Source organism: Tenrec ecaudatus, chromosome 18, assembly GCF_050624435.1.
Source record: "Tenrec ecaudatus isolate mTenEca1 chromosome 18, mTenEca1.hap1, whole genome shotgun sequence".
Taxonomy (NCBI): Eukaryota; Metazoa; Chordata; class Mammalia; order Afrosoricida; family Tenrecidae; genus Tenrec; species Tenrec ecaudatus.
In genome coordinates, this window is record NC_134547.1 from 29,369,037 (window position 1) to 29,396,316 (window position 27,280).

At 43.6% G+C, this 27,280-nt stretch overlaps 1 protein-coding gene across 1 annotated transcript in view; it reads right to left on the minus strand.

The window, feature by feature from the left end:
- TDRD12 (tudor domain containing 12) overlaps positions 1-27,280 on the minus strand; it is a 92,640-nt gene that overhangs the window by 31,994 nt on the left and 33,366 nt on the right. The window contains exons 8-15 of the mRNA XM_075537237.1: positions 23,947-24,044; positions 23,234-23,310; positions 20,918-20,995; positions 12,342-12,402; positions 11,695-11,802; positions 5,916-6,101; positions 5,178-5,334; positions 4,556-4,683 (exon numbers count right to left, since the gene is read on the minus strand). Of these exons, the coding sequence (XP_075393352.1) occupies positions 4,556-4,683; positions 5,178-5,334; positions 5,916-6,101; positions 11,695-11,802; positions 12,342-12,402; positions 20,918-20,995; positions 23,234-23,310; positions 23,947-24,044 (893 nt within the window). The remainder of the gene's footprint in view (positions 1-4,555; positions 4,684-5,177; positions 5,335-5,915; positions 6,102-11,694; positions 11,803-12,341; positions 12,403-20,917; positions 20,996-23,233; positions 23,311-23,946; positions 24,045-27,280) is intronic.

Consider the following 27,280-nt stretch of genomic DNA (forward strand, 5'->3'; position numbering starts at 1 on the left):
TGCCACAAGATCTTGAAGAAAAAATTACGGTATGTCATTCCAGTCATTTACTATAAAACAAAGAAGGATTTATAATTATGACCTGGCAGATATTGGGAATATGGATGAAACTGCCATGACTTTTGATCTTCCAAGCAAAAGAACTGTGGCAAGTTTAGGAGAAAAAAACATTTTTCTCAAAACCACAGGAAATGAAAAAAATCACTTTACAGTTATTCTATCATGTTTGGCTAATGGAACAAAGCTGCCTGCTGTCATTATTTTTAAAAGAAAGACCTTGTCTAAAAAGATCAATTTCCCACCAAGAATTACTGTGCGTGCACATGTTAAAGGCTGGATGGATGAAGACGGAGCAAAAAAAATGGATGGAAGAAATTCGGAACCAACGACCAGGAGCAGCCTTAAAGAAAAAGCCATGGTTACTTGTTTGGGATATGTTCAGAGCCCACCTATTGGATGACATAAAAAAATTGGCAAAATCTAGTAAAGTTACTTTAGCCATTATTCCAGGTGGGCTTACATCTGTACTGCAGCTTTTGGATGGATCTTTGAATAAACCTTTTAAAGACCATGCGCGAAGGATGTGGCATGAATGGATGTCATCTGGTCAAGCCTGACTAACAAAAGGAGGAAATCTCATGAAGCCTGACATAGAGTTAATAGCAAAGTGGATTCGTGATGCATGCAGACATTCCAGAAGACATGGTGCGACGTGCCTTCCAGAAATGCAGTATTAGTAATGCTATGGATGGCAGTGAAGACTGCGCTTTGTACGAAAATGACAGCAGTGATGGTGATGACGGCGATCTCAGTTGAGGACAGCGTCTGTGATGACCTCACACCAGCTGAAGCTCTGCATTGGGATACGGATGATGATGAGGAATTCAGTTTTGAAGGATTTTAACTCTTTACATTTTAGCTTGGTTGCTGATTGAGCTCAAGAATAGTACTCTTAAGGTACCATTGTTGATACCTCATTGTTTTTGTTGAACCTATTTTCCACTTACTGTGGTTTACTAATGTTAAATGACTTGTCCTTTTATTTGTTTTTTATTTAAAATAAGTATTTAAATAAATTACCCCACTGATGTCTCAATTTTTAGTAATTTTATTTTCATTTGTTTTGATTATTGAAACTCACCAATAGCTTCTGCATTTTCCACCCTAGGCTTATACATGGGTCAATCAGTTTTTCTGGTTTCCCAGGTAATAATTAGGTGCCTCAGCTTATACTCAGGTTAGCTTATATTCGAGTACATACAGTACTTGCCTTAAGCCTGAGTTTTGGCTTGGCTATATTAATTTGGTCATTAAATTTGCCTTGACAGCTTTCAATGTATAGAAAATAACGTGTAGCCACTGTAGCACTTTTTTTATACATAAAACAAAAGGGGGAATTGTGGGAAATAGAAAGATTTCTCCCAAGTTGTCTCCCCAAATAGGTCCCAAACTTAGCTGCTTGCTATACGTGACAAATGACTATACACTTGGAGGTCAACATAAGTAGGTCAGAGATTATTCTCCCTAAAGGTTATCAGCCCTCCAGAACAAGCAAGCACCACTGTTTATCCCACAATAGGTAGGGCCCACTCCAGTCTCATAAGGATAGATTGTTTCTCTGAAGGTGAGCCCAGGGAGGTCAAGCCCACTTGGTCAAGCCCGCAAGGTTAGGCCCCATCATGAATCTAGGGTGTGTCCTTCTTGTCACACCTAGTTCCACACCTTTTTAACATGTGTACACAACCTAGCTCATCCCCTTCCTGGTATGCTTATGCCCATGGTGTATATCCCCCTCCTATTGCTTGTATTACCTTTTGTACGGCCCCTTCCAATGACATATGCAGTTACCTGTAATCACGCCCTCTAAGTAGATATAAGCCTTGGTCAGCAATAAAGCTGGGTGCCACTCTCGGGCTCTCTCCGGCCCACCTTGCCTCGCTCTCCTGCCCATGCTAAGCATAGATCTGGCTAGTAAGATCATGGCCATCAGGTGAGCATGCTACCATGAAATGTCTGACTTCTTTATTTTACTTTCTCTCCTATCTCTGTTATTCTCTATGACTTTATTACCGTAAAATTGCGCCTAACAAACCCATGTTTAGTCGGGCGGGGGGGGGGGTGCTAGCCTTCCCCCACATACCAGAGTCCTAGTTTTGTACATAAGAACCTGAACCCTTGTAGAAATGAAAGCAGTCTGTCCAAGCTCACACTGTCACAATAAGTAAGGAAGTCTGGACTGGACACAGAGTCATCCTGAGTCCCAAATGACTGCTCTTGGTCACCAAGGATCATACTTCCCCAAAATGCCACTATTCCCTTCCTAAGAGTTTATCCTAAAAATAAACTGTGCAAAAAACATGTATGTTGCCTCTATGCAAACTATCCAAAATAGGAGATTCCAAGATAAATGGTGTCATGCAGTACTCCATAGCCAACAAACAGAGCACTGTGACGACTGATATCGCTGTTAACTGGAAATACAAGCTACAAAGTAGTGCGTAAACACGATCTTGAAAAGAATGAAGGTGACACATGTACAAACATGCCTGATTCAATCGTTGTAGGGATTGTGAAAGAGTTCTATGAACCTCTAATAAATGATTTTAAGATCTTAATCTTATTAATTATATATGTGTAACTAATAGAATTTTTAAAAAGAAAAAAGGCACCAACAGTAAGGATAGTAGCATTGCCTCTATCTATGTATAATTATTGATTTTGATTTAAAATGGTTTTCTATTTCTCCAATTTTCTAAAATAAAAATTGCTTTCTTAATCAGAAAACCTTTGGCCAAAATATTTTTACAAAACTCCCCTGGAAAGAATTCAGGAGGAAAGACTTTAACACTGGAAAGGAGATTTCAGACAGGTCTTTTCTCTTCTTAATGACAGGTTAAAGGGCAAGTTCTTTTTTATCCAGCTTTTTCCTCAACAACCTCCCCCCAATATATTTGCCAATTTCCCCCCCTAGTCTATGGGTTTTCTTTCTACTTTTTGGGTGAAATCTTTAGATGTACTAAGTCTCTAATCTTTAGGGTGCCCAGTCATCTAGAATTCTTTATTTTCAGTCATGTTTGACAGTGTATTTATGCCATGTATTAGAGCCCCTCAATTTGCCCCTAGTTCTTATTTGATGATCTTTATGATTTTAGGTTTCACATTTAGGCCTTTCATCTGTCTTCATTCATTTTCATACAAAGCGTGAGGTACGGACCCTGCTTCATTTGCTAGAGAGAGATACCTTCCCATTTCATAAGCTTCAGTCCTTTGTCAAACCTCAACTTCCAGAGGATGGACTGACCTCTGGGTTCTCAATCCTGCTCCACTTGTCTGTGTGTCTGTCACTGTACCAGAACCAGACTGTTGCACTGCTGTGCCTGGGGAGCAGAGTTCTTCCTCTCTGGTCGTGCTTTGCTTATCCCAAAGCCCTCATAGTCCAGTGAGTTACACACTGAGCTGCTAACTGCAAGGTCGGCAGCTCAAACCTACCAGGAGAAAGATGAGGTTGTCTGCTCACATAAAGACTGAAAAGTCTTAGAAACTCAAAGATACAGTTTAATTCTGTCCTGTAGGATTACAACTATGAGTCAGTATCAATTTGACGGCAATGAATTTGGTTCTGGGGTTGCTTATCCGGAATCTCTTTCTTTTCCATATAAAGTTGATGAATAGCTTCTAAGTCTCTTTAAAGAACGCTAATGGAAGGAGTACAGTATCTCTGTAGGTCACTGCAGTGTTGACCTTTTCACAGTGCTAAGTCTCTGTAGCATGAGCATCCTATGGTCTTCCATTTACACGAGGACTTGAAAATGGTCAAGGAAAACTTTAATTAAAAGAAACTGACTAGATTATACAATTCATATTAAGGCGATTTAATCATGGTAGTGGTGGGGGATGTGGTGGTGATTGTACGATTCCCCTCGATAAGATTGAATGATGAAATTACTCAATTGTATGATATGTAAAGTATGTGTCAAACAAACTATTGGAGAAAAAAAGGCATCATTGAACATAGGTCTCTTGGTTTCTCGGAGCAGTGTTTTATAGCTTTTTTGTATATGTATTAAATTTTTTCTGATTATAGACATAGTAACCTGGGTGAAGGGGACGGCAGTGGGCAATCCGGGAGCTCGGCAAACAAGGGCACTGTGAGGAGTAGGCGGGTTTACAGCGTCAGTGGTAGACACTGTCACATACACCATCATACAGAAAGGCCATAATTATACTCTCTGAGTGGAAACATGCAAGCCCAACAATTGAGGGGAGGAGGATGGAACCATATGCAGGAACATATACAGAGACTAAACAAGAGGGCATTTCTACACATGTATTTCCCAATGCTGTAAATATCTCTAAATATAGAAGACAACAAAGCAAAGTTATAGAACTTTCTCACTCATAACCAAACACCTTGGGTGAATGCGTCAACGGGCCTGGGAGCTCAGGACCATTGTCTTGGGAAGCACCAAGGTCAAAAACCAAAGGAAATGCATGTACACATAGACTGATCTACTTTTCTAAACACTGTTGACATCTAAAGGGGTGCCGTACTTACTTGCTCATTGGCTTCAGAGAATAACACTTCCACCTCGTCCAAAATCAGGTGACAGAGTCTAAGGAACAGCAAACTCTGATACTTATAGAGTCTCAGGAGGCTATGTGGTGTGGTAACAATCACATCACCTACATTGTAAAGGAGAAGACAATTCACATTGTAGAATTCCCAAAGGGTTTCATCACATTTCCTCTGCTGGGATTTCACATTCTCTAGTTAAACAAGCAGAGGTTTTTCTTTCTTTTTTTAAGAAAGGATTTTCTTTACTCAAGCAGGTGAGGCAAGAGGTCCTGCCAGCCAGGTAATTATCAGATTGGATTAGAGTTACACCAAGTGGGCGACCCTGCAGGCAGAGGGGCTTCAGTCGGTGCTGTGAGCCCCGCTTCTAACAGGCAGTGCTCACGAAATAACCGACTGAAGCTTTCTCAGTGAGAGAGATAAAGTCTTCTCAATCTATGACCATCCAAAGGAAAAAACAAGCTGCTGCCAGTCCATGTTGATTTGGAGTGATAATAACCAAGAGCCCCTGACCAGCAGCAAGGCCTGGCTGGGCCATACAAGCCCAGTGTCACCAGTGGTTCCCACGCCCGCTGTGGCAATCACAAGCTGCAAGGACGCTTACACCCTCTTGGAAGCTTCATGTTTTTGGCCTCATCTTTGTGAAGTCCAACTGTTAACAGCACAGGATGAAGGGGCCTGGAGGACATGCTGTAGTCTCCCAAGACTTCAAAAATAAACTGGGCCTTTTTCCACCCTGGGCACACGATGACTGCCAGAGGCTGCAAAGACAAAGACGAAGAGAAAGTTGCTAGGTCCCCAGGGCCTACACGCATCGGTGACAGACACCCTTTGGGACAAACCTGCACAGCATCCACAGCAGCTCCTTGCACAGAGCAGGAACTCGGTAAGAGTTTGCGGCCATCACCGTGCAAGCCAGAAGAGTTACAACATTGTTTCATTAAAGCAGATTTAACAGATATATTCAGCTATGAAGAGAAATGACATTGTGATACATATGGCCAAGAAGAACATTATGCCAAGTTGTCGAAAGGACAAACTCTACATGATCCCACTTACAGGAAAGATCTGGAACAGGCAAATTCAGCGGGACCACAGTGTCCAGTGGCTACCCGAGGTGGGTGGTGGGGGAAAGATTTGGAAACCGAGCGGTGCGGATTGTCTAACACTGTGCATGTCATCAGTGGCGCCAAACTGCCTACTCCTGTGAGAGAATCGTCGACGGGAGAAGAACGAAGAGAGCAGCTTGGGAACCAAACTGAGCAGCCTCACCAAATGCTAGACCTAGGATTTTTACATAAATCGTCTAGTTGTGGGGAAACAAAGATGGTTTTGAACTTACTCCGTGTCTACTTGGCAATGACTTATAGCAGGCTTCTGTTTGCAAAATCGTCAGCACTGGGGGCAGGTACAACAGAGGGTCATTTCCACTGTGAGAGATGACCACCACGTCACAGCCACGAGCAATGGGAGGCCAAGAGTAAGACTCGGTGTGGTTGGGTCCTGGGCATTTATTTCTCTGAAGAGCCTACAAGACACCAAGAACAGCCAAAACAAGCCACAATGCAACACAGAAGACCAATAAACACAGCAGGCCCCCTTCACTCTACTCACTGAACATGGCTCCAACAGCATCTTCCAGACTGGGGAGTCACGTGATCTTGTCTCCGCATCAAGCACCCGCCACCAGATTCCCACTTAGTTCACTGGGTGCGATTAAAAAGGGTCCAATAACTGGCCCATTAATCAGATACTTAAAACTCAGGGAGAAAGGGTATGGCTGTTTTACCTGTCTCCTACCATCTGCTAGTGCATCAGCACCACCAGAAAAGTTTTTTGTTTTTTTTTAAACATACTGGTTGCTCATTTTAACAAAGTTCTCTAACCATACCAATACCATTTCATGGTGGGCTGAACAGATCAGCACCACCATTATCTCCATGGAGACCCCTCAGCAGACTCTGCATCGGGCTGTTACTCTCCATACTTGGCATTTATGCATCCCTCTCTCCGCTGTAACGAGTCCTCCTCCTCACAGCTTCTTGACCGAGTGCGAACGGCACTGAAACTGACTTGAGACTTTGCATAGCTACAGCCTACCCTCTGCTTCCCTCGGAGTGTGAGCAGGAACTTGTAGGTTGGAAGCAAATTTCACCGAAATGCTGAGGTTACTACTATTGTAGTGTTACTGTGGTTGGGGGCGGGGGCGGTTTGAGGAGAGGGGCACCAATGTGATTCTGGCTCACATTGTGAACCGGTCCTGTATGTGAGACCAGTTCCTTCTCATCTGTTCAGAGAGCTGACCGCACACTTCCCTCATTTTTTCACCAACTCTTCTATGTCATCAAATCAGTCTTTTTAATATCATTTTATTGCAAGCACTTAAAACAATCCATACATTAAGTGTATTAAACATATTTGTACACATGTTGCCATCATAAGTTTCTAAACATTTACTTTCTACTTGAGCCCTTGGGATCAGCTCTTTTTCCCCCTCCCTCCCTTTCTTGTGATCCCTTGAAAAATTAGAAACGATTATTATTTTATAATCTTATTAAATTATAAAATGCTGGGCTTTCATGTCCCTCTTCATTTGTGGAGAAAAGGAAGTCGCACAGAGTGAGGCGAGGTGAGTAAGGTGCACGGAGCAAGAGACATGCTGTTGTTGTCAAAGACTGGTGCACTGAGATGGCGGAGTGAGCAGGTGCATTGTCATGGGGACAAAAGCAGTTCCCTGTCTGCCACAAATCAGACCTTTTTGTCACACTGTTACACTATGTTTTCAGATTCTCTAAAACAAATAAATATCATTTTAATCTTTGATTTCACTTGATGAGTTTTTGTGGGGTGAAATGATAATGGCATCGTCCACTGGCTTGATTGATATTTGCTTTCGGGGTTGTCAGAATAGCACCATGTCTAGTCTGTCACCAGTAAACGACCTTGGGAAAAAGTCTGGGTTGCTCTGGAGCTGTTCTTTCAAAGCACGGCATGATTCCACTTAATGCTCTTTTTGCTGGTCAGTCAGAAAGGAAGACACAAATTTCCCAGCATCCCTTCTCATGCCCAAATCTTCCATTAAAATTCACTAAACTGAGCTTCAAGATAGTCCAGATAACTTCCCCACCTCTATCTTTTCAGCATTTACGATGCTGTTACCTATTTGTCCAGTTGTAAGGATTTTGGTCTTCTTTATATTGACTTGTAATCCATAGGACAGCTGCAATTCTTGATCTTCCACTAGAATGTGGTAATTACATACTCTGTCAACTTGAGACAATTAAGAGTGCTTGTCAATCAGGCTGCAGCTTGATAGCCTCATTTGGAGGCGCTAAGGAAAGATATAGCTCGCTGGAGAGGGAACACACACTCTCCCTTCCTATTGACAAGCCACATGGAGCTACGCTGATGGAGCCAGAGCCCTAAAGCTGGAGGAGCCACAGGGAGACCCACGCCAGTGCTGAGATGCTTCCACCACCACTGGATCCACAAGATTTTCCATCCACTGCCCTGTGATCTTCCTGCACTTGGCGTCATTGCATGTGTTGCATGAGTCTGAAGAGGAATGTATAGACTGGTAATGGGCATGAGCTACCACTGGACTTATGGACTTGATTTGGACTGGGCTTAGATGTTTTCTTAATGTACAATTACTCTTCATTAAAGCTCTTTCCTATCCATCTATGAGTGCCTATGAATTTGTTTCTCTAGGTCTACGCAGACTAACACAAAGAGCTTCAAGTCCTCCTCACTTTCAGTAAACAAGTTTGTATCATCTGCATATTGCAGATTGTTAATAAACCTTCCTCCAATCCTGATGCCACATTCTTCTTGATGGAAGCCAGCTACACTGATGATTTGCACAGCACAATGACTGAATAAGTATGGTGAGAGGATACAACCCTGCTGCACACGTTCCTGATTTTAAACCATGCAGTATCCCTTGTTCTGTTATCACAGTGCCTCTTGATCCACGGACAGGTTCTGCACGAGCACAATAAAGTACTCTGGAAGTCCTATTCTTCTCAAGGCTCTCTACAGTTTGTCATGATTCACACAGGCGAAGGCCTTAATACAGTCAATGAGACACAAGTAAACATCTTTCTGGTAGTCTCTACTTTCAGCCCAGATCCATCTGACATCAGCTATGACATCCCTTGTTCCAGTCCTCTTCTGAGTCCAGCCTGAACTTCTGACCAGCTCCCTGAAACTGTTATTGCATTAACTTCAGCAACATTTTACTTGCATATGATATCAATGATATTGTTCTATTATTCAAGCATTCTAATGGGTTGTCTTTTTTGGAATAGGTGCAAATATGGATCTCTTCCAATCAGTTGGCCACGTAGCTGTCTTCCGAATTTCCTGGTTTAGACTATGTTTCCAGTGCTTCACCAGCTTGTGGAAACACTTCAATTGGTATTCTATCAATTTCCAGAGCCTTCTGTTTGACTAAGGCTTTCTTTCAGTGCAGCTTGAACGTCTTCCTTTAGCACTACTGGTTCTTGCTCATATGCAACCTCCTGAAACAGAGAGTTTCCTAGTTCTTTTTGGTACAATGAGTGACTACGTATTAATTCCAGCTTCTTCCCCTCCCCGTTTCTTTCTTTTTTTAACCATTCTTTCAATGTCCCCTGTATGTTCAATATTTTGTCTACAGAATCTTGCAGTGTTGCAACTCAAGGCTTGACTTTTCTTCAGTCCTTTCAGTTGAAGACATGCTGGATGTGGTCTTCCTTTGTGATTTTCTAACTCATACTATTTGTCTTCCAGAACTGCCCTTTGGAATGTTCTGTTCAGTACTTTGACTTCATCCTTTCTTCCATCTGCTTTAGCTGCTCTACGATTTAGAGTTTCAGGTTCTTCTGACATCCACGTTGATCTTTTCTTTCTCTCCTTTTTAAGGAACATTTGCTTTCTTCATGAAGGAGGTTCTTCATGTCCTCTCACAGCTCATCCAGTCTTCTGTCGTTAGTGTTCAATGCATTAAGTATGTTCTTGAAATTCAGGTGCGATGTATACTGTACTCAAAGTCGTATTTGGCCCTCCAGGACTTGTTTGAATGTTCTTCAACGTTAACCTGGACTTAAATGTGGGCAATTAAGTAATTAATGGTCTGTTCCACAGTAAGCCCCTGGTCTGGTTTTAGCTTCTGATACTGAGCTTCTCCAGCATCTCTTTCCACAGATATATTCAATTCAAGTTCTCTATACTCCATCTCGATTAGGCCATATGTATGTATAGTCACTGTTGAAAAAAAAAGGTATTTGCTATGAACAAGTCATTGCTCTTGTAAATTTCTATCATGTGATCTCCAGCTTCATTTCTATCACTGACTTTTGTGGTTGGTGCTTAAATTTGAGTGGTAGTTGCATTGATTGGATTTCCTCGAAGGAGAATAAATATAAGCCTATCACTGATGACAGCATTGTATTTTATGATGGATTTTGCAGTATCCTTTTTGACAATGAATAAATACAATGCTACTTCTCTTAATTCCTCAGCATAGTAAATCTTATGATTTTCTGATTCAAATGGCCACTACCAGTCCATTTCAGCTCACTAATGCCTAGGATATCAATCTTCATTTTTTCTATTTCATTTTTGACCACTTCCAATATTCCTAGATTCATACTAGATTCATACTTTACACATTCCATATTCCAAACATTGGAAAATTTCTGCATCTGTTTCTCCTTACCATGAGTGTGCCCCATCAGCAGATGAAAGTCCTGAAGGTTCCACTGCCACAAACTACTCCATTTCCATCACCATGGTCACCTCTACTCTGAAAAAGCAGCTCCTCCTCCACCACATTTCCAGTGCCCTGTGACTCTAGAGGCCCATCTTCCAGCACTCTCTCTAAGCATGCTCTGTTTCCACTCATTAGGCCTTCAGCATCTGACAATCTTCCAAAGCGATACAGAAGGCTTCCTTCCAGGAGCTCCTTCTCTGAAGTGGGGAGCCAATTCCTCCTTACTCTTCTGTTCTTGGTCTCAAAGCTCTGCTGACATCTGTTCTCTTTGGGTGACCCTGCTGGCATTTGAAATACTAATGACATACCTCCCAGCATCACACAAGACACCACAGTGCAACAAAGTGACAGGCAAGTGGAGGCTTGGGGCACAGGATCATGCAAGTAATGTGGCTGGAACCCTTGTATATCCTGATCAGTTCTGCCATTCCACCAGGTTTAAAAAGACAACCAATCCCTGAGAGTGAGAGGTGGGGCCTCACTGCCATTAAAAAGAGCCAGGACTGGAGCACAGCTTTTGGACAGTAGTGGTATCCTTGCACTGAGAGCCTCGTGGGCAGAGGAGACACAGAGAGCTGTAACACTGGAGAAGGCATGAGAGGGCGAGAAGCAGCAGCAGCAATCTCGGCAGGCAAAAGGCAGCAGCAGAAACAGGAGGCCCGTAAGGGAATAGTGGGCTTCCCAGCCCTGAGCACAGGGGCTACAGTGGGTGTGGCCAACGTCTGCTAAGTTGTTTGTCATTTTCAGGGTTATCTTTACTCTGACTTGCCATCTCCACCTTGCCCCCCTCCTCCCCCATGAAACTAGCCACACTCTAAAGCCTTCTAGAAATCTGTAGAAAACTTGTTCACTGAAGACTTCTGTAAGATTCTAATTACTGTGGTTTTTTTTTTACAAGTATTCCTCTAGTTTTTTAAAGATATTATTTATAATCCATGTACCATATCATTCAGTGGTTTCAATATTATCCCTTCACTTTTATTTTTAAATTTATCTATAGGCAGACCTGTTTGATCAGTGTACCAGCAGATACCATTAGGGCTATAAAGCAATGCTTGAGAGAATGTCAAGAGGTGTACTACAGGTCTCCTGGGCCATTTGCTGCCCTTCTAAGACCCCTTCCTTCCACAGGGGCCTATTTGGAAACTTATTTCAGAAGGCCATTTACAGTTACACAATGCTTCTCCACAAAAGACCTCTTCACTTATAAGAAGTTATCCTGGACTTGATAAATGCAACATTAATAGCAAAAGCAAAGAAATCATACAAAAGCAACCATTTAACTGCAGGATCAATTGAAAGAAAAAATCCTCACATGTTACAAGTTAGCATTACTTTTGGGGTCTGGTTTCAAGGGCACGTGTACCTTCTTTAGGTCGGCTGAAAGGGGCGCCATCTCCATGGTGAGGCAGGGCTCGATCTTGTTCCGGAGCACCACCAAGGGCTGCTGCCTCCCTGACTTCAGCTTCTGCAACTGCCCCGAGAACTTCATTACACAAGTCAAAATGCCCCAGACTTTACAGCAACGGATGCAATACAACAGCTTGAGGTCCATGTAAGAATCTGGGTATATATGCTTATCAAAACAGGACCTAACAGAAAGCCAAGCCAAAGCAAATTTACTGCCATAAGTCCATGCCAACTCACAGCGATCCCAGAGGACAGGGTAGAACTGCCCCTGTGGATTTCTGAGGCTGTAAATCTTGAGAGGACCAGAATGCTTCACCTTCCTCCTGCTAAGTAGCTGGTGGTTTTGAACTGCTGACTTTGTGGTTAGCAGACCAACGTGTAAACATTACCCATCACTGGGGCACTTTAAGGAATAAAATAATAATAAAAGAAATAAAAGAGGAGCAAGTCCTCTTAAGCAATAGTTCACCAGTAATTCCTATAAGGGCATCTTCTGGAGGAGTCCCCCATCTAAGGGGTACTTCTAGTCTGGAAGGAGGAAGGGGGAGATTTAAATAATTCCTGGTCCCTCCTACCCTTCCTTTTTCTGAGGGTCTGTGTTACCTGCTGTAGATCAGAGATTCCACCAGCTCTCAAAGGATCAGGGTTTAAAAACTGCAATAATCTGTAAAAGAGTTAAGAGAACAACCTGAAGGGTACAAGGTGTTTCTGTTTCATCAATCTGCCCTTTATGTTCATTCTTCCCTGACAGTGACAAAGCAGTCTCCAACCCAAGCCGAGCTGTTCACTTGCCACTGGTTTGTTTAGTAAGATTAGAGGGCCTTAGAGGGAAAGGGACACGGCATGGTGGCCATGCCCTCCAGGCCTGGGCTTCATTCAGGTCCTTATTCAGGACATCTTTGGAAAGTGCTCCACCTCCCCCCACCCCCACCTCTTGCCGGGATTAGGAGCCCTGGTCCACTCCATTTTACAGATGATAACATAGAAGATCAGACAGGGCCTGATCACTGTCTAAGTCTTTGTTAAATGATAGAAAAAGAATACTTGGAAGTGCCCTCTGGACCCAGTCCAACCTCCAAATGGGTCTGGGCCAGTGACAGCAGGAAGCGCAAAAACAAAGGGGCACAAGTGACTCTGGCTGAAGATGGAGAGTTAAACATACACATCGAATTGCACACAGGGGATTTTAATCCAAATGTCCAAGAGATGAACAGCTAAACAAAATGTGTTATAGCCCATCCAATGGAATGTTGCTCGGCCATAAAAAGGAACAGAGTACTCGTGTAGACTACAAAACAGAGGCACCATGAAAGCACGCTAAGGGAAAGAGGTCGGACACAAAGCCCATGTAGTATGAATACCCCACTGATAGGAAATAGCGAGATTAAGCAAGTCCACAGAAGCAAAAACTAGAGAGTGGTTGCCAAGGGTTTGGGAGAAGGGAGGATGGGGATTGACTGCTAATAGTATTGGCTCGTTTTTGAAGTGATGGCATGTTTTTTAAATTAAAGACTGGACTAACTCTGTGGGTACAGTGAAAATAAATCACTACTCCATTTTATACTCTAAAGGGTAAAATGTCATGCTATGTACATTTATCTCTCAAAATAAATGTTTAACTTTTATTTAATTTTAATCCACAATAAAAACAAATGCTAGAGAGATGTTGTTGGAAAAATCAAATCCCACTTATTTAATACCAAATTTGCAGTTCAAATAAATAAAACCTCATTCTTAACTCCATGTCAAAAACCAGTCGCAAATACAGCAGTTCTTCTGCTGATCCTAAGCTCCTGAGGGTAGGGGAGACCTCACCAACTGAAGGGCACAATCCTGCAGGTAGCTGACTGTGCTCAAGCCTTCACACACCAACCCCACACTGAGAGTCCCCATGATAGTGCCACTTATGACCCTGTGACTTACACATCTGGGGTATGCCCACTACCCACCCCCTCAAGATGCCAGCCGTAAACTCCCAGTTGCCCTCACTCCTGACCTGCTGGTTCCCAAGGCTCCCTCCCTCCTTTCCGTGTGACTAATGAGAACAGCTCAGAGAGCTCATGGAAAATGCTACACTTATTGTCACTGTTTAATTATAGCAGTTACAAAAGGAGACTCAAAAGGCAAGGTCTGGGAGCGTTCACAATGTGGAGTTTCCATACTCCTGAAAGGCACACGCTTACCTCCCACAGGTATCCCTGTCCACCACCTGGTCCTAGAACATGTGTGTCTGGAGTGTTTACTGAGGATCCCATAGGTAATTCTACTTCAAAGTCTAGGCTTCTCCTCGGAGGCTGGTTCACACCACTCTGTCAGTGTCACAAGTCCACAGGGTGGGTCTTTCTGGCAAACTCGGCTCCACCCAACATGCGTCTAAAGCCCTTCTGAAGTCCACATCAAAAACATTGTTTTTGTTTTGGGGGAGTTTTAAAAATCATCTTATTGGGGGCTGCCTACACACATCGTGTCAAGCACATCTGTACATTTTCATCATTCTCAAAACATTTTCTTTCTACTCCAGCCCTTGGTATTAGCTCTTCATTTTCCCCCCTCCCTCTCCCATCTTCCCTCCCTCACGAACCCTTGATATTTTATAAATTATTATTTTTTCATTTCTTACACGGTCCAATGTCTCTTCACCCACTTTTCTGTTGAAAGACATTTCAATCATTGGAGGAAATCCTAGGTTTTTGAATCCTAAGTTTTTGTTCTCACTCAGGAACAAAGGGCCAAGACCAAATTCTTTGCATCAAGTTAATCCTGCAGGAGATAATAATCCACAACACAATTTTGGACGCTGGCCAGGTGGCTGAATGTGAAGGTAGCCATGCGAGGTTTCACTGTCTGCAGGGTGCAAGCCTCAGAAAGTGAAGGGTCCTCTGTCCGGGGGAGTGGAACAGGGGCTCACCCACAGGGGCAATCTAGGTCGTCCACTCAAGTGTCAGTGTTGGACAGAGAGATGGACGCCCTGAGAGGACTGGACAGAAGATGGCAGTGCTTGGGCATTGCAGGGACAAATGAGGCTGTGAGCATGGTACTGAAAAGGGAAATCATGTATTGGGCGAGACCCCAGGCTGCTACTGTCACTTAGTACTCAGGACTGGCTGGCAAGCCTCTATCCCTAGAGCAGAGGACAGTAAGAGACACCCCACAAACACACAGCCTACTTTACACACCACAAGCCAATGTGCACTCGAGAGACCCTCCTCGGCTCCTTAGCTTTCTCTGTTTAATATGAGCAAATGATCCAGGATCACAGGACGACAGAGAGCCCCAAACATAAAGCTCACCCCACTACGACCCAAGGGATTTGGCTCGTGGGGTCCCTCCGCGGCAGCACAGAGCTGCTCCTTATGGACCCCGAGGCTGAGCAGCGAGTTTCACCTTCCTGCAGAGTGGCTGGTGGGTCTGAATCACTGACCTTGGAATGAGCAACCCCAAACTTACCACAGAGATAAACATTCCTCAGTGAAAAATGGCAACTAGGTAAGAAAATGAAACAAAAGGTAACCAAACTGGGAAGGAGGAGGCACAACTCTGCACGTGACACGGTTCTGTACATAGAAACCCACAAATATTTCACAAGAAGTCACAGGAGCTAATAAGGGAATCCTGCACGGTCGTCTTATTGTTATTAGAGGTGCCACCGCGTGGTTTCTGACTCAGATACGCTGTGTACAACAGGATGAAGTACTTGCGGATCCTGTGCCGTCCTCACAAGTGTCCTCAGGTTTGAGCCACTGTTGCAGCCGCTACATCAATCTGCTAAAGGCCTTTGTGGTAGTTGTATAATCTGGTGTCAACTTGCAAAGACGTGGAGTCTCTAGCCTGTCAATCAAGTTGCAGTGTGATGACCTCATTTGGAGGTGCCACAGAGAGAAATAGAATACTGCAGGCCAAACACACACACACACACGCACACACACACGCACGCACGCACACACGCACGCACACGCACGCACGCACACACACGCACACACACACACACGCTCTCTCTCCCCCTCCCTCTCTCTCTCTCCCCCTCCCTCCCTCCCTCTGCCTTGTATTCCTGATGACAAGACACACAGAGCTACGCTAGAGCCCTGGAACTGGAGGAGCCATGTGGAGACCCACACCAGCGCTGAGATGCTTACACCGCTATGGATCCACAACTTTCCACCCACTGGCCTGTGATCTCGGCATCATTGCATGTGTTGCATGAGTCTTCAGAGGAATTTAGACTGGTATCGGATATATGGGCTAATACCGGACTTACAGACTTGATCTGGGCTGGTATGATTTCTCCATATATAATTGTTCTTTGATATAAACTTCTCTTACACACAAATGTCTATGAATTTGTTTCTCTAATCAACCCAGGCTAACAGTCTTTTTTCGCTGCCCCTCTACTTAACCAAGCTTGGCGTCTTTCTCCAATGAATAATCTCTCTTGATGACAAGTCTAAAGTACACGAGCCAACGTCTCCCCAGCCTCGTCTTTAAGGAGCATTCTGGCTGCACTTCTTCCAAGACAGGCTTGCATGTTCTTTTGGCAGTCTATGGTACTTTCAGTGTTCTTCTCTAGGACCATAATTCCAACGTATCTACTTCTTCAGCCCTCCTTACTCACGGCCCAACTTTCAATTAAAATCACAGATTGGATCACAAAATAATGAGTATCACCTATGAGTATCATGTGCCTTAAAAAACTCATCTATATTGGTGCTATCAGAAAGAACAGAAAGGGTTGTCTTAAAACAAGCAACTATCTAAGTAAGATGTCAGCTAAGTACACACGGAAGGAGCACACCAGCCTGTGAGATCCACGGGTTGTAAATAATAAACTCCAGGATCAGAGGAGCTTACATTCTGAGCATCCGGTTTGCAGAAGGCTGTGGATGACAGTGAGATTCATGGATGGAGCCTCTGGTGAACTGCTATTGGAGTACCCTGGAAAGTACTTCCACCATGACCAGATGCACAAGGCGACTTTCCACCCACGCGTGCCCTCGTGCATTCACGTCATCATCGTGCTGTGTGAGTATGAAGAGGAATTTATGAACTAGTATCAGACATACAGGCTAATAGTGGACAGGACAGGGCTGGGTTGTTTCCTCAACATACACTTGCTCTTTGATATAAAGCCCTCGCTCACATGTATGAGTGTCCCTGGATTTGTTCCTCTAGGCAACCCAGTCTAACACCTCCTCTTTCTGAATTTATTAAAAATGGGGGGTTGTAAATGAGTTATAGTGCAGAGCACAAATCTAAAGTCAAAGAAACTGAACAAGGTCAAGAAAAGAACAACTTACTCATTGTGGCCAGCTGAGCAAACCCACCAGTGTGAGCAGACCAGAAAAGGAAGCAATGGGCTCAGAAACAGAGGCAGCGCGGTGGGTGCCAAGCCAAGCCTTTCAGGTGCTCCTTCAAGCCAGGCAGGGTTTTCAGCCATCTGCCAAGGTCACTCTGTCCTCATGCCAATCTTACTGCTATTCTAATCACATAGCACATTGACAACCTGCGAGTCCCTGCCTGCCTGACTGTCCTTGAGGAAAGGCTGAGTTCTAACTCTTTCCAAGCCTGAGAGGGAGTGACAGATATGGTTGACTAGGCCTCAGGGACAGAGGGAGGTATCAATCCCAGAACCATCTGCATGACAAGGAGAAAGAACACACAATCAGGTCACCAACCAACATGTTTCTAAGAAACCAACTCCCTTCTGCCTCCTTTGCTGTTATTCTTGAACCACTTCCAGGTTCCCAGGGACCCAAGGAGACTGAAAGGATAACCAGTTTAATTAGTGGGTTCTAAAGAAATGGCAAACTGGAGAACAGCAGACAGACTCTTAAACACAAAAACAGAGGACAATAAAATAGTATCAGAGTTATCTGTCAGCTTATAAACTCAAAAGCATATTCTGTAAATCCTTTAATCCCAAAGGAAAGAGTCAATTTTATCACCTGCAACCTTGGTTATTGGGGTGGAGGGATGCCTGGGAGGAAGTGTCCACTCAGGCACAGTAACAGCCAAGCCCAGGTCTGGGGGATTCAAGGCAGGGCTATGGATATGGAAGGGCTCTAGTGATGGAGCCCTGCTGAGGCCTCACAGGCCACACATCCCAGGTCAACCAGGGCCTCAACACAACCCACCCACCTCTAAGGCTTCTGCAACTACCGCTCTGGTGGGTGCACAGCACCATGAATATCAGTTCGAGTGCAAAAGCGTTTCTAGGTTGGGGAGGGGGGTCCAAAATAATAATAATAATAATAATAATAAATGGCCTGATGCTATTTTGTGGGTAAAATGACATTATTACTCTGCTGTTAGCCACTCACAAGTGAATCTTTTGTGACTTTGGCAGAACAGAAAGCAACAATCACCCGAAATTCCACGCTGTGAAGAACTGTTTAACCAGCAGGCGGCAAGCCTTTTTTTAAACAGGGAAATCAGGAAGAAGGCACACAGCTAGCCATATAACGAGAGCACCACCCATAAAACTTCTCACCGAGAGTACAGGAGCAAAGGGATCCCGAGGCAGTATAAGGAATGGACTTCCGGCCAGGACGTGGCGCCTCACAAGCTACATCTAGAAAACACTCCTAAAGGCCAACGAACTGACCTTGAACTACTAGCAATTATTCTTTTAATATCTGCTATCTTTTTGTTTTGTCTTTTGTTTTTTACCTTGTAAATTTTGTATGTTAGTGGCTTTTCTGCTTATCAGCGTGTCGATGTTGCTTCTGCCAAAGCCATGTTCTTATGTGTCACTTGGGCGCTATCAAAGTCATCTGCATTAGTATGCACATATTACTATATCAGCAGGTCCACCTAGACAAGATAGGCTGTACAAATAACGAGAGAAGAAAACAACAGGACCAACGGTCCTGGAGGGACATGAGAGCGTGGGAGGTAGGGGAAGGGAGGAGGTATCACCCAACACAGGGACAAGGGAACAGCAAGTGGTTCAAAACCAGAGAAGGGAGGGGAGGGGAGGACTGGTAGAGAGTGACCAAGAGCAAGGCAACTGAGAGGAATTACTGAAACCAGAATGAAGGCTGAACATGGTAATGGGACGGGAGGAAAGCGAAAGGAAATAGAGGAAAGGAGTAGGAGGCAAAGTGCATACAGAGAAGCCTAAATACAGACATGTACATATGTAAATATATTTATGATTATGGGGGCAATAGACTTATGTGCATATATTTATAGGTTCAGTAGTAGGGTAGCAGATGGACATTGGGCCTCCTCATGCATAATCCCCCCAATAGCACCTCGCCCTGTTAAACAGTCATTGCAGGATACCCACCTTCCCGACATGATCACTGAAGACAGACGTGTGTGTAAGCAAACGTGGTGAAGAAAGCTGATGGTGCCCGGCTGTCAAAAAGATATAGCGTCTGGGGTCTTAAAGGCTTGAAGGCAAACAAGCGGCCATCTAGCTCAGAAGCAAGAAAGCTCACAGAGAAGAAGCACACGGCCTAAGCGAATACAAGGTGTTGAAGGGACCATGTAGCAGACTCCAAGGAACAAAAACAATTATTGTGTGATCACCTTCCTCACATAATCGCTAAAGACGAAAGTGTGCATAAGCAAGTGTGGTAAAGAAGGCTGATGGTGCCTGGCTACTGAGAGATATAGCGTCTGGGGACTTAAAAGGCTTGAAAGCAAACAAGCGGCCATCTAGACCAGAAGCAACAAAGCCCACACGGAAGCAACACACCAACATAGGTGATCGTGAAGCGCAGAGGAGACCAGGTCTCAAACAACAAAGGTGGGGTGGTGGTAAGAATCACATCACCGTGAATGACGGGGAGTGCGTGATGGGGACCCAATGCCCATCTGTAGACAGCTGGACATCCCTTCCAGAGGTGTTGTGGGGAGGAGATGAGTCACTCAGGGTTCAGTGTAGCAACAATGAAACTCAAAACTTCCTCTAGTTTCTGAACACTTCCTCCCTTCCCAATTATCATGACCCCAATTCTACCTTGTGGACCCGGTTATACCAGAGGATGTACAGCAGTGCAGTAGGGATCTAGAAACACAGGGAATCTAGGACGGACGAACTCCTCAACACCCGCGGTGGGAGTGGCAACACCAGGATGGAAGGGGGTGTAGAAAGAGAGAACCGATCTTGGAGATCTATGTGTAACCTCCTCTCTGGGAGATTGGCAAGGGGGAGGTGGGTGAGGGGAGACACGAGGGAGTGTAAGATAAGATATAATAATTATTTATAAACTATCAAGGGACCAGGGGGAAGGGGGGAGCGGGGAGGGAGGGGGAGGGGGGAAAAAAGGAAAATGAGCTGATTCCAGGAACCCAAGTGGAAGGTGAATTATGAGAATGACAAGTGCAACGAATTTATAAGGGTGCTGTATTGGACAGGGTTCTCTAGAGAGACAAACTAGATTGCTAGTAATTATATATAAATATATTTATAAAGATAGATATATAATTCAAGAAATAAACCGTTAAATAATATACAAAGAGATAATACAAGAAATTAACAGTTAAGTTATAAAACAGTGAGACATTAGCAGTCCTTCAAGTTTTTGAGAGCTGCCAGTTACTAGTCCCCTTCTGTAGAGAGCTGGGCTATATATACCCAGGCAGCAAATTGCAGGGCAGGTCCCCAACTGTCATCAACTGTCAGTCCCCAGCTCCAGAGATGAACATTCCAATCGTGTGGGCTTAAAGGGACCTCAACTTACAGCGACACAGTCCACATGCTAGGCATCCCACAGGTAGTGTACCCCTTTAAACTGAGGCACAGAACAAGCAAGCCATTTCTCCCTCTGCCCTTCAGTTAATCCTACTTGTGTTTATCGGCCAGGCTGGCACAATAAACTACAGCAGGTGCTTTGCTCAATTGATGTATGTACGGATTGTGATAAGAGTTGTATGAGCCCCAATAAAAAGATTTATTAATAAAAAAAAGGCCATCAGAAATCTGTGTTTTCCGATGGTCTGAGGCGACCACTGTTAAAGGGTCGTTTGCCTCCCGAAATTGGCCAAGACCCACAGGTTGAGAACCGCTGCTTTATCCACAAAGGTTTGGGACACTCCTGAATTCTTTGCTTGTTGTTGTTGTTTGGTGGGGAGACAAGTTCAAAATGAAACTTTAAATCAGATATAGATTCCTTCTGCTTACAACTTTTTGACAATTTTTTCAATAAAAAAACGGGCCAAGGGAAAAAACTTACTTCACACAGCCATTCTTTTCATTGTATTCTTTCTTCTCAGCCAATCTAGGTTTCTCAGTTGGCTTCTGACATGAAACACTAGAAACCAAAATGTATTTATTAAAATTTGTAAGTGGCCATCTAGCTCAGAAGCAACAAAGTCCACATGGAAGAACACACCAGCCTGTGTGATCGAGTGGTCCCAAAGGGATCAGTTACCAGGCATCAAAGAACAAAAAATCATATCATTGACTGCACACCTCCATGATAGGATCGCTGAAGACAAATGGGTGCATAAGCAAATGTGGTGAAGAAAGCTGATGGTGCCCGGCTATCAAAAGAGATAGTGTCTGGGGTCTTAAAGGCTTGAAGGTGAACAAGCGGCCATCTAGCTCAGAAGCAAATAAGCCCACATGGAAGCACACCGGCCAGTGCGATCACGAGGTGCCAAGGGACCAGGTATAAGGCATCATGCAAAAAACAACAACAACGATATAAGTGTGTGTATGTATGTGTATATATGTGTATATGTATATATATACCATATTAAATGAAGGGGGAAGTGCAGAGTGGAGACCCAAGGCCCAAGTGTCGGCCAATGGAGATCCCCTCATAGAGGCGTTTAGGAGAGGAGATGGGTTAATTAGGGTGCGAGGTAGTACCAATGAAGAACACAGCTTTCCCCCAGATCCTGGATGCTTCCTCCCCCCAACTACCATGATCCGAATTCTACCTTGCAGGCCTGGATAGGACAGAGGCTGTACACTGGTACATATGAGGGCTGGAGGTACAGGGAATCCAGGGTGGATGATACCTTCAGGACCAAGGGTGTGAGGGACGATGCTGGGAGAGTGGAGGGTGAGTGGGTTGGAAAGGGGGAACTGATTACAAGGATCCACATGTGACCTCTTCCCTGGGAGAGGGACAGCAGAGAAGGGGGGAAGGGAGACTCCGGATAGGGCAAGATATGACAAAATAACGAGGTATAAATTACCAAGGGCACATGAGGGAGGGGGGAAAGGGGAGGGAGGGGAAAAAAAAAAGAGAACCTGGTGCAAGGGGCTTAAGTGGAGAGCAAATGCCTTGAGAATGATTGGGGCAGGGAATGTATGGATGTGCTTTATACAATTGATGTATGTACATGTATGGATGGTGATAAGAGTTGTATGGGTCCCTAATAAAATGTAAAAAAAGAAAAGAGGAGAAAAAAATGATTAGGGCAAAGACTGTACAGATGTGCTTTATACAATTGATGTATGTATATGTATGAACTGTGATAAGAATTGTATGAGCCCCTAATAAATTGTTAAAATTAAAAAAATAATAAATTAAAAAAAATTGTAAGCCTGTTTGCTTTGATCCTGAAAATAGTTTTATTAACCCCCACTAAGTACAAAAGTAATTTCTGACACTACTGGGGAACAAGGGAGACTCCGCCTACTGTCCCTGATTATGATAAACCACTTTGCATACAATACGAAACGGGAAGGCAGAGACATGGAACCTGAAAAACCACCAGGCCCAAGGTGCATACGGAGTTTCTTTCATGACCTCCTGCCACCGGCCTGAGCTGTGGAGCAGCTGTGAGAGAGTAGGATAGGTGGTTGCTGTCGGGCACCACTGGGGCCAGGGGGCTTACGGAGACCCCATGCGACAGAGCAGAGTGGCCTCAGAGGGTTTTCTACGCTTTACTTTTTATGACAGTGGATCATCACCAAGCCTTCCTCCACGGAGCAACCCCAACCAAAATTACATGAGCAGAATGTAGTCTAGCATTTATAACGTACATGGAAATAAAATGTCTAACTAAGATAAAGTCCAGCAAGGGGAAATGGAGGTGTACTGTTTTAAGTTCTTATATTATACATGAACTGACACACTGTTACATCATCTCAGTGTGTGAATTCATTAACACCAATGATGACTATCTTAATGAGGTTAAATAAAGCCTTAGAAATTCACCTGCAGGAAGACAACAAACCAGACTCCGCTTTCCACAAACCTGTAACCAGTCAACTTGCTTGGCCATCTTGGTCTGCCCTTAGCCACCCTTTCAACAGTTACTTACATCTGCTGGGACCTGCCGTACATAGCTGGACCTGTCCAATGCGGAAACAAGGACATTCTAGAGCCACTGTGGGCTCTCAGTCAACTGGGCTGCTGACCAGTTGTCCCGGTTCTTTCTTTTACATTATGTGTTTAGCTGAAATGTCCAGGTCATCCTTTCCTCCCTTTTTTGAAATGGAATTAATTTCTTACCAATCTTATGGAACACGGTTTAAGAAAACAGAACATTGAAGCCTCAAGTCCAAAGGACCACAAGTTTTTAAATCCTACCTTGCTGCTGGAATCTCTGGAGCAGCATAAATGGTTAAGCCTCTTTTGGCTGGCCAGTATGGAGATGAATCAACATACTGGAAAAAACAAACAAACAATAATTCCAGTAAGAATACAGACATTATTGTCTACGGCCATACCACCCTGAATGCGCCCGATCTCGTCTGATCTCGGAAGCTAAGCAGGGTCGGGCCTGGTTAGTACTTGGAAGGGCGAATATAGACATTATTAAGAGATGTATCCTTTAGGAACCAACATTTCATGGGACTTGTTTTTATCAACCACTTTGATGTGCACACAGACACAGGAAGCCCAGCACGGAGAGCTGGACGGTACTACCACTGCTCTGACTAGACTGAAGCAGACACGCAGGACTCAGAGCAGCGTGCAGTGACTTTCAGGTCTGTGAAACAGACTCAAAGGACAGGTTACCCTGGACTCTAAGAGCCCCAGGGCCCGGCCTTTGACCCCCTTGGTAAAATGAAAAGACAGACCCCTTTGGGAGAAGTTATACTTCTCCAAGAACAAAGCCTTCACTGCAGGTCAGTTGGAATGTGCTTGTTTTCGAAAAATTCAGTCAACGTGCAAATTTTACATTTTCAGGATTTTTTTCTTTCCAAAAAACACATATTTTTGGTTCTTAACAGATTCTTAAGGAGATACTCTAAAATTATTTAAGAATTCTATGCTTAATGAACAATTAAAAATACAACCTTATCTCCACCTTTTAAAGAGACGCTCTGCCATTCCTTTTCACCTTTCTCTGGAGGTGAATTTCTCAATGAATCTGCATTACACTTTGGAGCTTTCTCTGCAAATTAGAAATAGAGATGTAAGGTTTACCTTGAAAAGAGAACCATTAATGAACAGGAAGCAGGCACTTTGCCTTTCTGCCTGCTTGGACTCGACCACTAACCCTGAGTTGTCAAAGCCCTGCCACATCCACACTTCCACATTCCTTGGCGCCCGCCAGCCTGTGATCTTCCTGCACTCGGTCTGCATCACTGCGCGTGGCTCTGTGAGTCTGAAGAGGAACTTACAGACGCGTATTAGACTGAAGAACTTGTGTTGAATTGGGCTGGGACACTTTCTCGAAAATTACTTCTTGATATAAAGCCATTTTTATGCATAAAAATATATAGGCAAGAGAATAAAAGCAGACTATAATAAGAGGAGGTATACCATGGTGAAATCCTACTTCAGGAAATCATGACAGAATATAGTTTTGGTTTTTTAACTGACTAATTGCTTTGTTTTATTTTATTTTTTAATCATTTTTTAGGGGCTCATACAACTCATCACAATCCATACATACATCAATTGTGTAAAGCACATTTGTACAGTCACTGCCCTCATCATCCCCAAAACAATTGCTCTCCAGTTAAGGCCCTGGCATCAGCTCATTTTTCTCCACCCTCCCCGGTCCCTCATGAGCCCTTGATAATTTATAAATCATAATTTTGTCATATCTTACTGTCCCTATGTCTTCCTTCACCCATTTTTCTGTTGTCTGTCCCCCAGGCAGGAGGTTCTATGTAGAACCCTATAATCGGTTCCCCCTTTCCACCCCACCCTCCCTCCACCCTGAGAATATAGTTTTAATGCCAACATCTAACTATTCTTGGTGGATGTCATCAAGTTGATTCCAACTCAAAGGGATCTATAGGAGACCCTCTTAGTGACTCTGCAGGACAGAGAAGAGCTGTTCCGTGGGGTTTCCCAGGCTGTAATCCTCATGGAAGGGAGCCCTAGTGGTGCAGTGCTTAAGCACTTGACTATTAACAAAAGTGACAGTTCAAACCACCAGCAGCTCTATGGGAGGAAGGAATGGCAACCTGCCTCTGGAAGGTTTATAGCTCTGGAAATTCCATGTGGTATGTTTGCTACTCTGTCATAGCCCAAATTAAACAAAATTTCTCATTAAATCAGCTGTGACTCATAGCAGTCCCATAGGACAGAGAAGCACTAAATACAATGACAACAATGGAATAAACTAGAAATCAACCATTTGTGGAAATTGTCAACATACAACCAATGGGTTATAGAGCATGAAATTTAGAAAATTAATTTATTTCTAAATTAATTATCAGTTAACTAATTAAATGTATTAATTTAATTTGAGATTAAGAAAATGAAAACAGTATAACAAAATTTTTTAAAAACCATTTTTTGGGGACTCATACAACTCTCATCACAATCCACACATACAACCATCGTGTCATGCACATTTGTACATTTGTTGCCATCATCATTCTCAAAGCATTTTCTTTCTTCTTAAGTCCTTGGCATCAGCTCATTTTTCCCCTCCCTTCCCCACGCTCCTTCCCTCATGAACCCTTGATAATTTATAAATTATTATTATTTCATGCCTTACACTGTCCAATGTCTCCCTTCACCTACTTTTCTGTTGTCCATCCCCCAGGGAGGGGGTTACATGTAAATCATTGTGATTGGTTCCCCCATTCTCCCCCACCTTCCCCTTACCTTCCTGGTATGGCTACTCTCATTATTGGTCCTGAGGGGTTTATCTGTCCTGGATTCCCTGTGTTTCCAGCTCTTATCTGTACAAGTGTACATCCTCTGGTCTAGCCAGATTTGTAAAGCAGAATTGGGATCATAATAGTGGGGGGTGGGGGAGGAAACATTGAAGAAATAGAGGAAAGTTGTTTCATTGGTGATACACTACACCCTGACTAGCCCGTCTCCTCCCATCTACCATTCTGTAAGGGGATGTCCGGTTGCCTACAAATGGGCTTTCTACATTCCCCCTCATTCACAATGATATGATCTTTTTGTTCTTTGATGCCTGATACCTGATCTTATTGACACCTCGTGATCACACGGGCTGTTGTGCTTCTTCCATGTGGGCTTTGTTACTTATGAGCTAGATGGCCACTTGTTTATCTTCAAGCCTTTTAAGACCCCACAGGTGCTCCATGTTTTGATAGCCAGGCATCATCAGCTTTCTTCACCACATTTGCTTATGCACCTGCTTTGTCTTCAGCGATTGTGTTGGGATGGTGAGCATCATGGAAACAGCGTAACAAAACTTGAGGGATGTAGCAAAATCAATTCTGAGAGAAACACTTATTGCAATATAATAATATATTTTTAAAAGAGATCTCAATACAAGGAAGCAGAAGGACTTTGGGCGTCCACTTAAATCTTAGCTTAGTACAAGAACAGTTTGTTCTAATAATGTGGCACTGTATGACATCCACCTTCCCAACATGATCACTGAAGACAAATGGGTACACAAATGGGTACATAAGCAAATGTGGTGAAGAAAGCTGATGGTGCCCGGCTACTTAAAGACATCATGTCTGGGGTCTTTTTTTTTTCTTTTTTTTAAATCGTTTTATTAGGGGCTCATACAACTCTTATCACCATCCATACATACATCAATTGTGTAAAGCACATTTGTACATTCATTGCCCTCATCATTCTCAAAACATCTGCTCTCCACTTAAGCCCCTGGCATCAGGTCCTCATTTTTTCTCCTCCCTCACTGCTCTCCCCTTCCTCATGAACCTTTGATAATTTATTAATTATTATTTTGTTATATCTTGTCTGGGGTCTTAAAAGCTTGAAGATAAACAAATGGCCATCTAGCAGAGAAGCAACAAAACCCACATGGAAGAAAGACACCTGCCTGTATGAACATGAAGTTGCCAATGGGGATAGGTATCAGAAGTTCAAAAACAAGCAAATTGACACGTAGCAGCGTGGACAAAGTGGAGACCCAAAACCCACCTGTAAGACAATTGGACAGTCCCTCACAGAAGGGCTATATGGAAGGGATGATAATCTATTACTATTACGGTGTTTGTTTTACCTCATGAATCTTGTTAGACCTGCATTTGCTCATTTGTATAATTAAGATCATTCAAAACAGTAACAGGAGTAATGATTCCCTGAGGGTACCGGTAAGATAGGGGGAAGGGGTCGCACTGATAGCAATGATGACTGTATAACCCCATTTGAGAATAACAAAATTACAGGTGAATGGATACATTGGATGGTATAAGATATAGCACAATAATAATA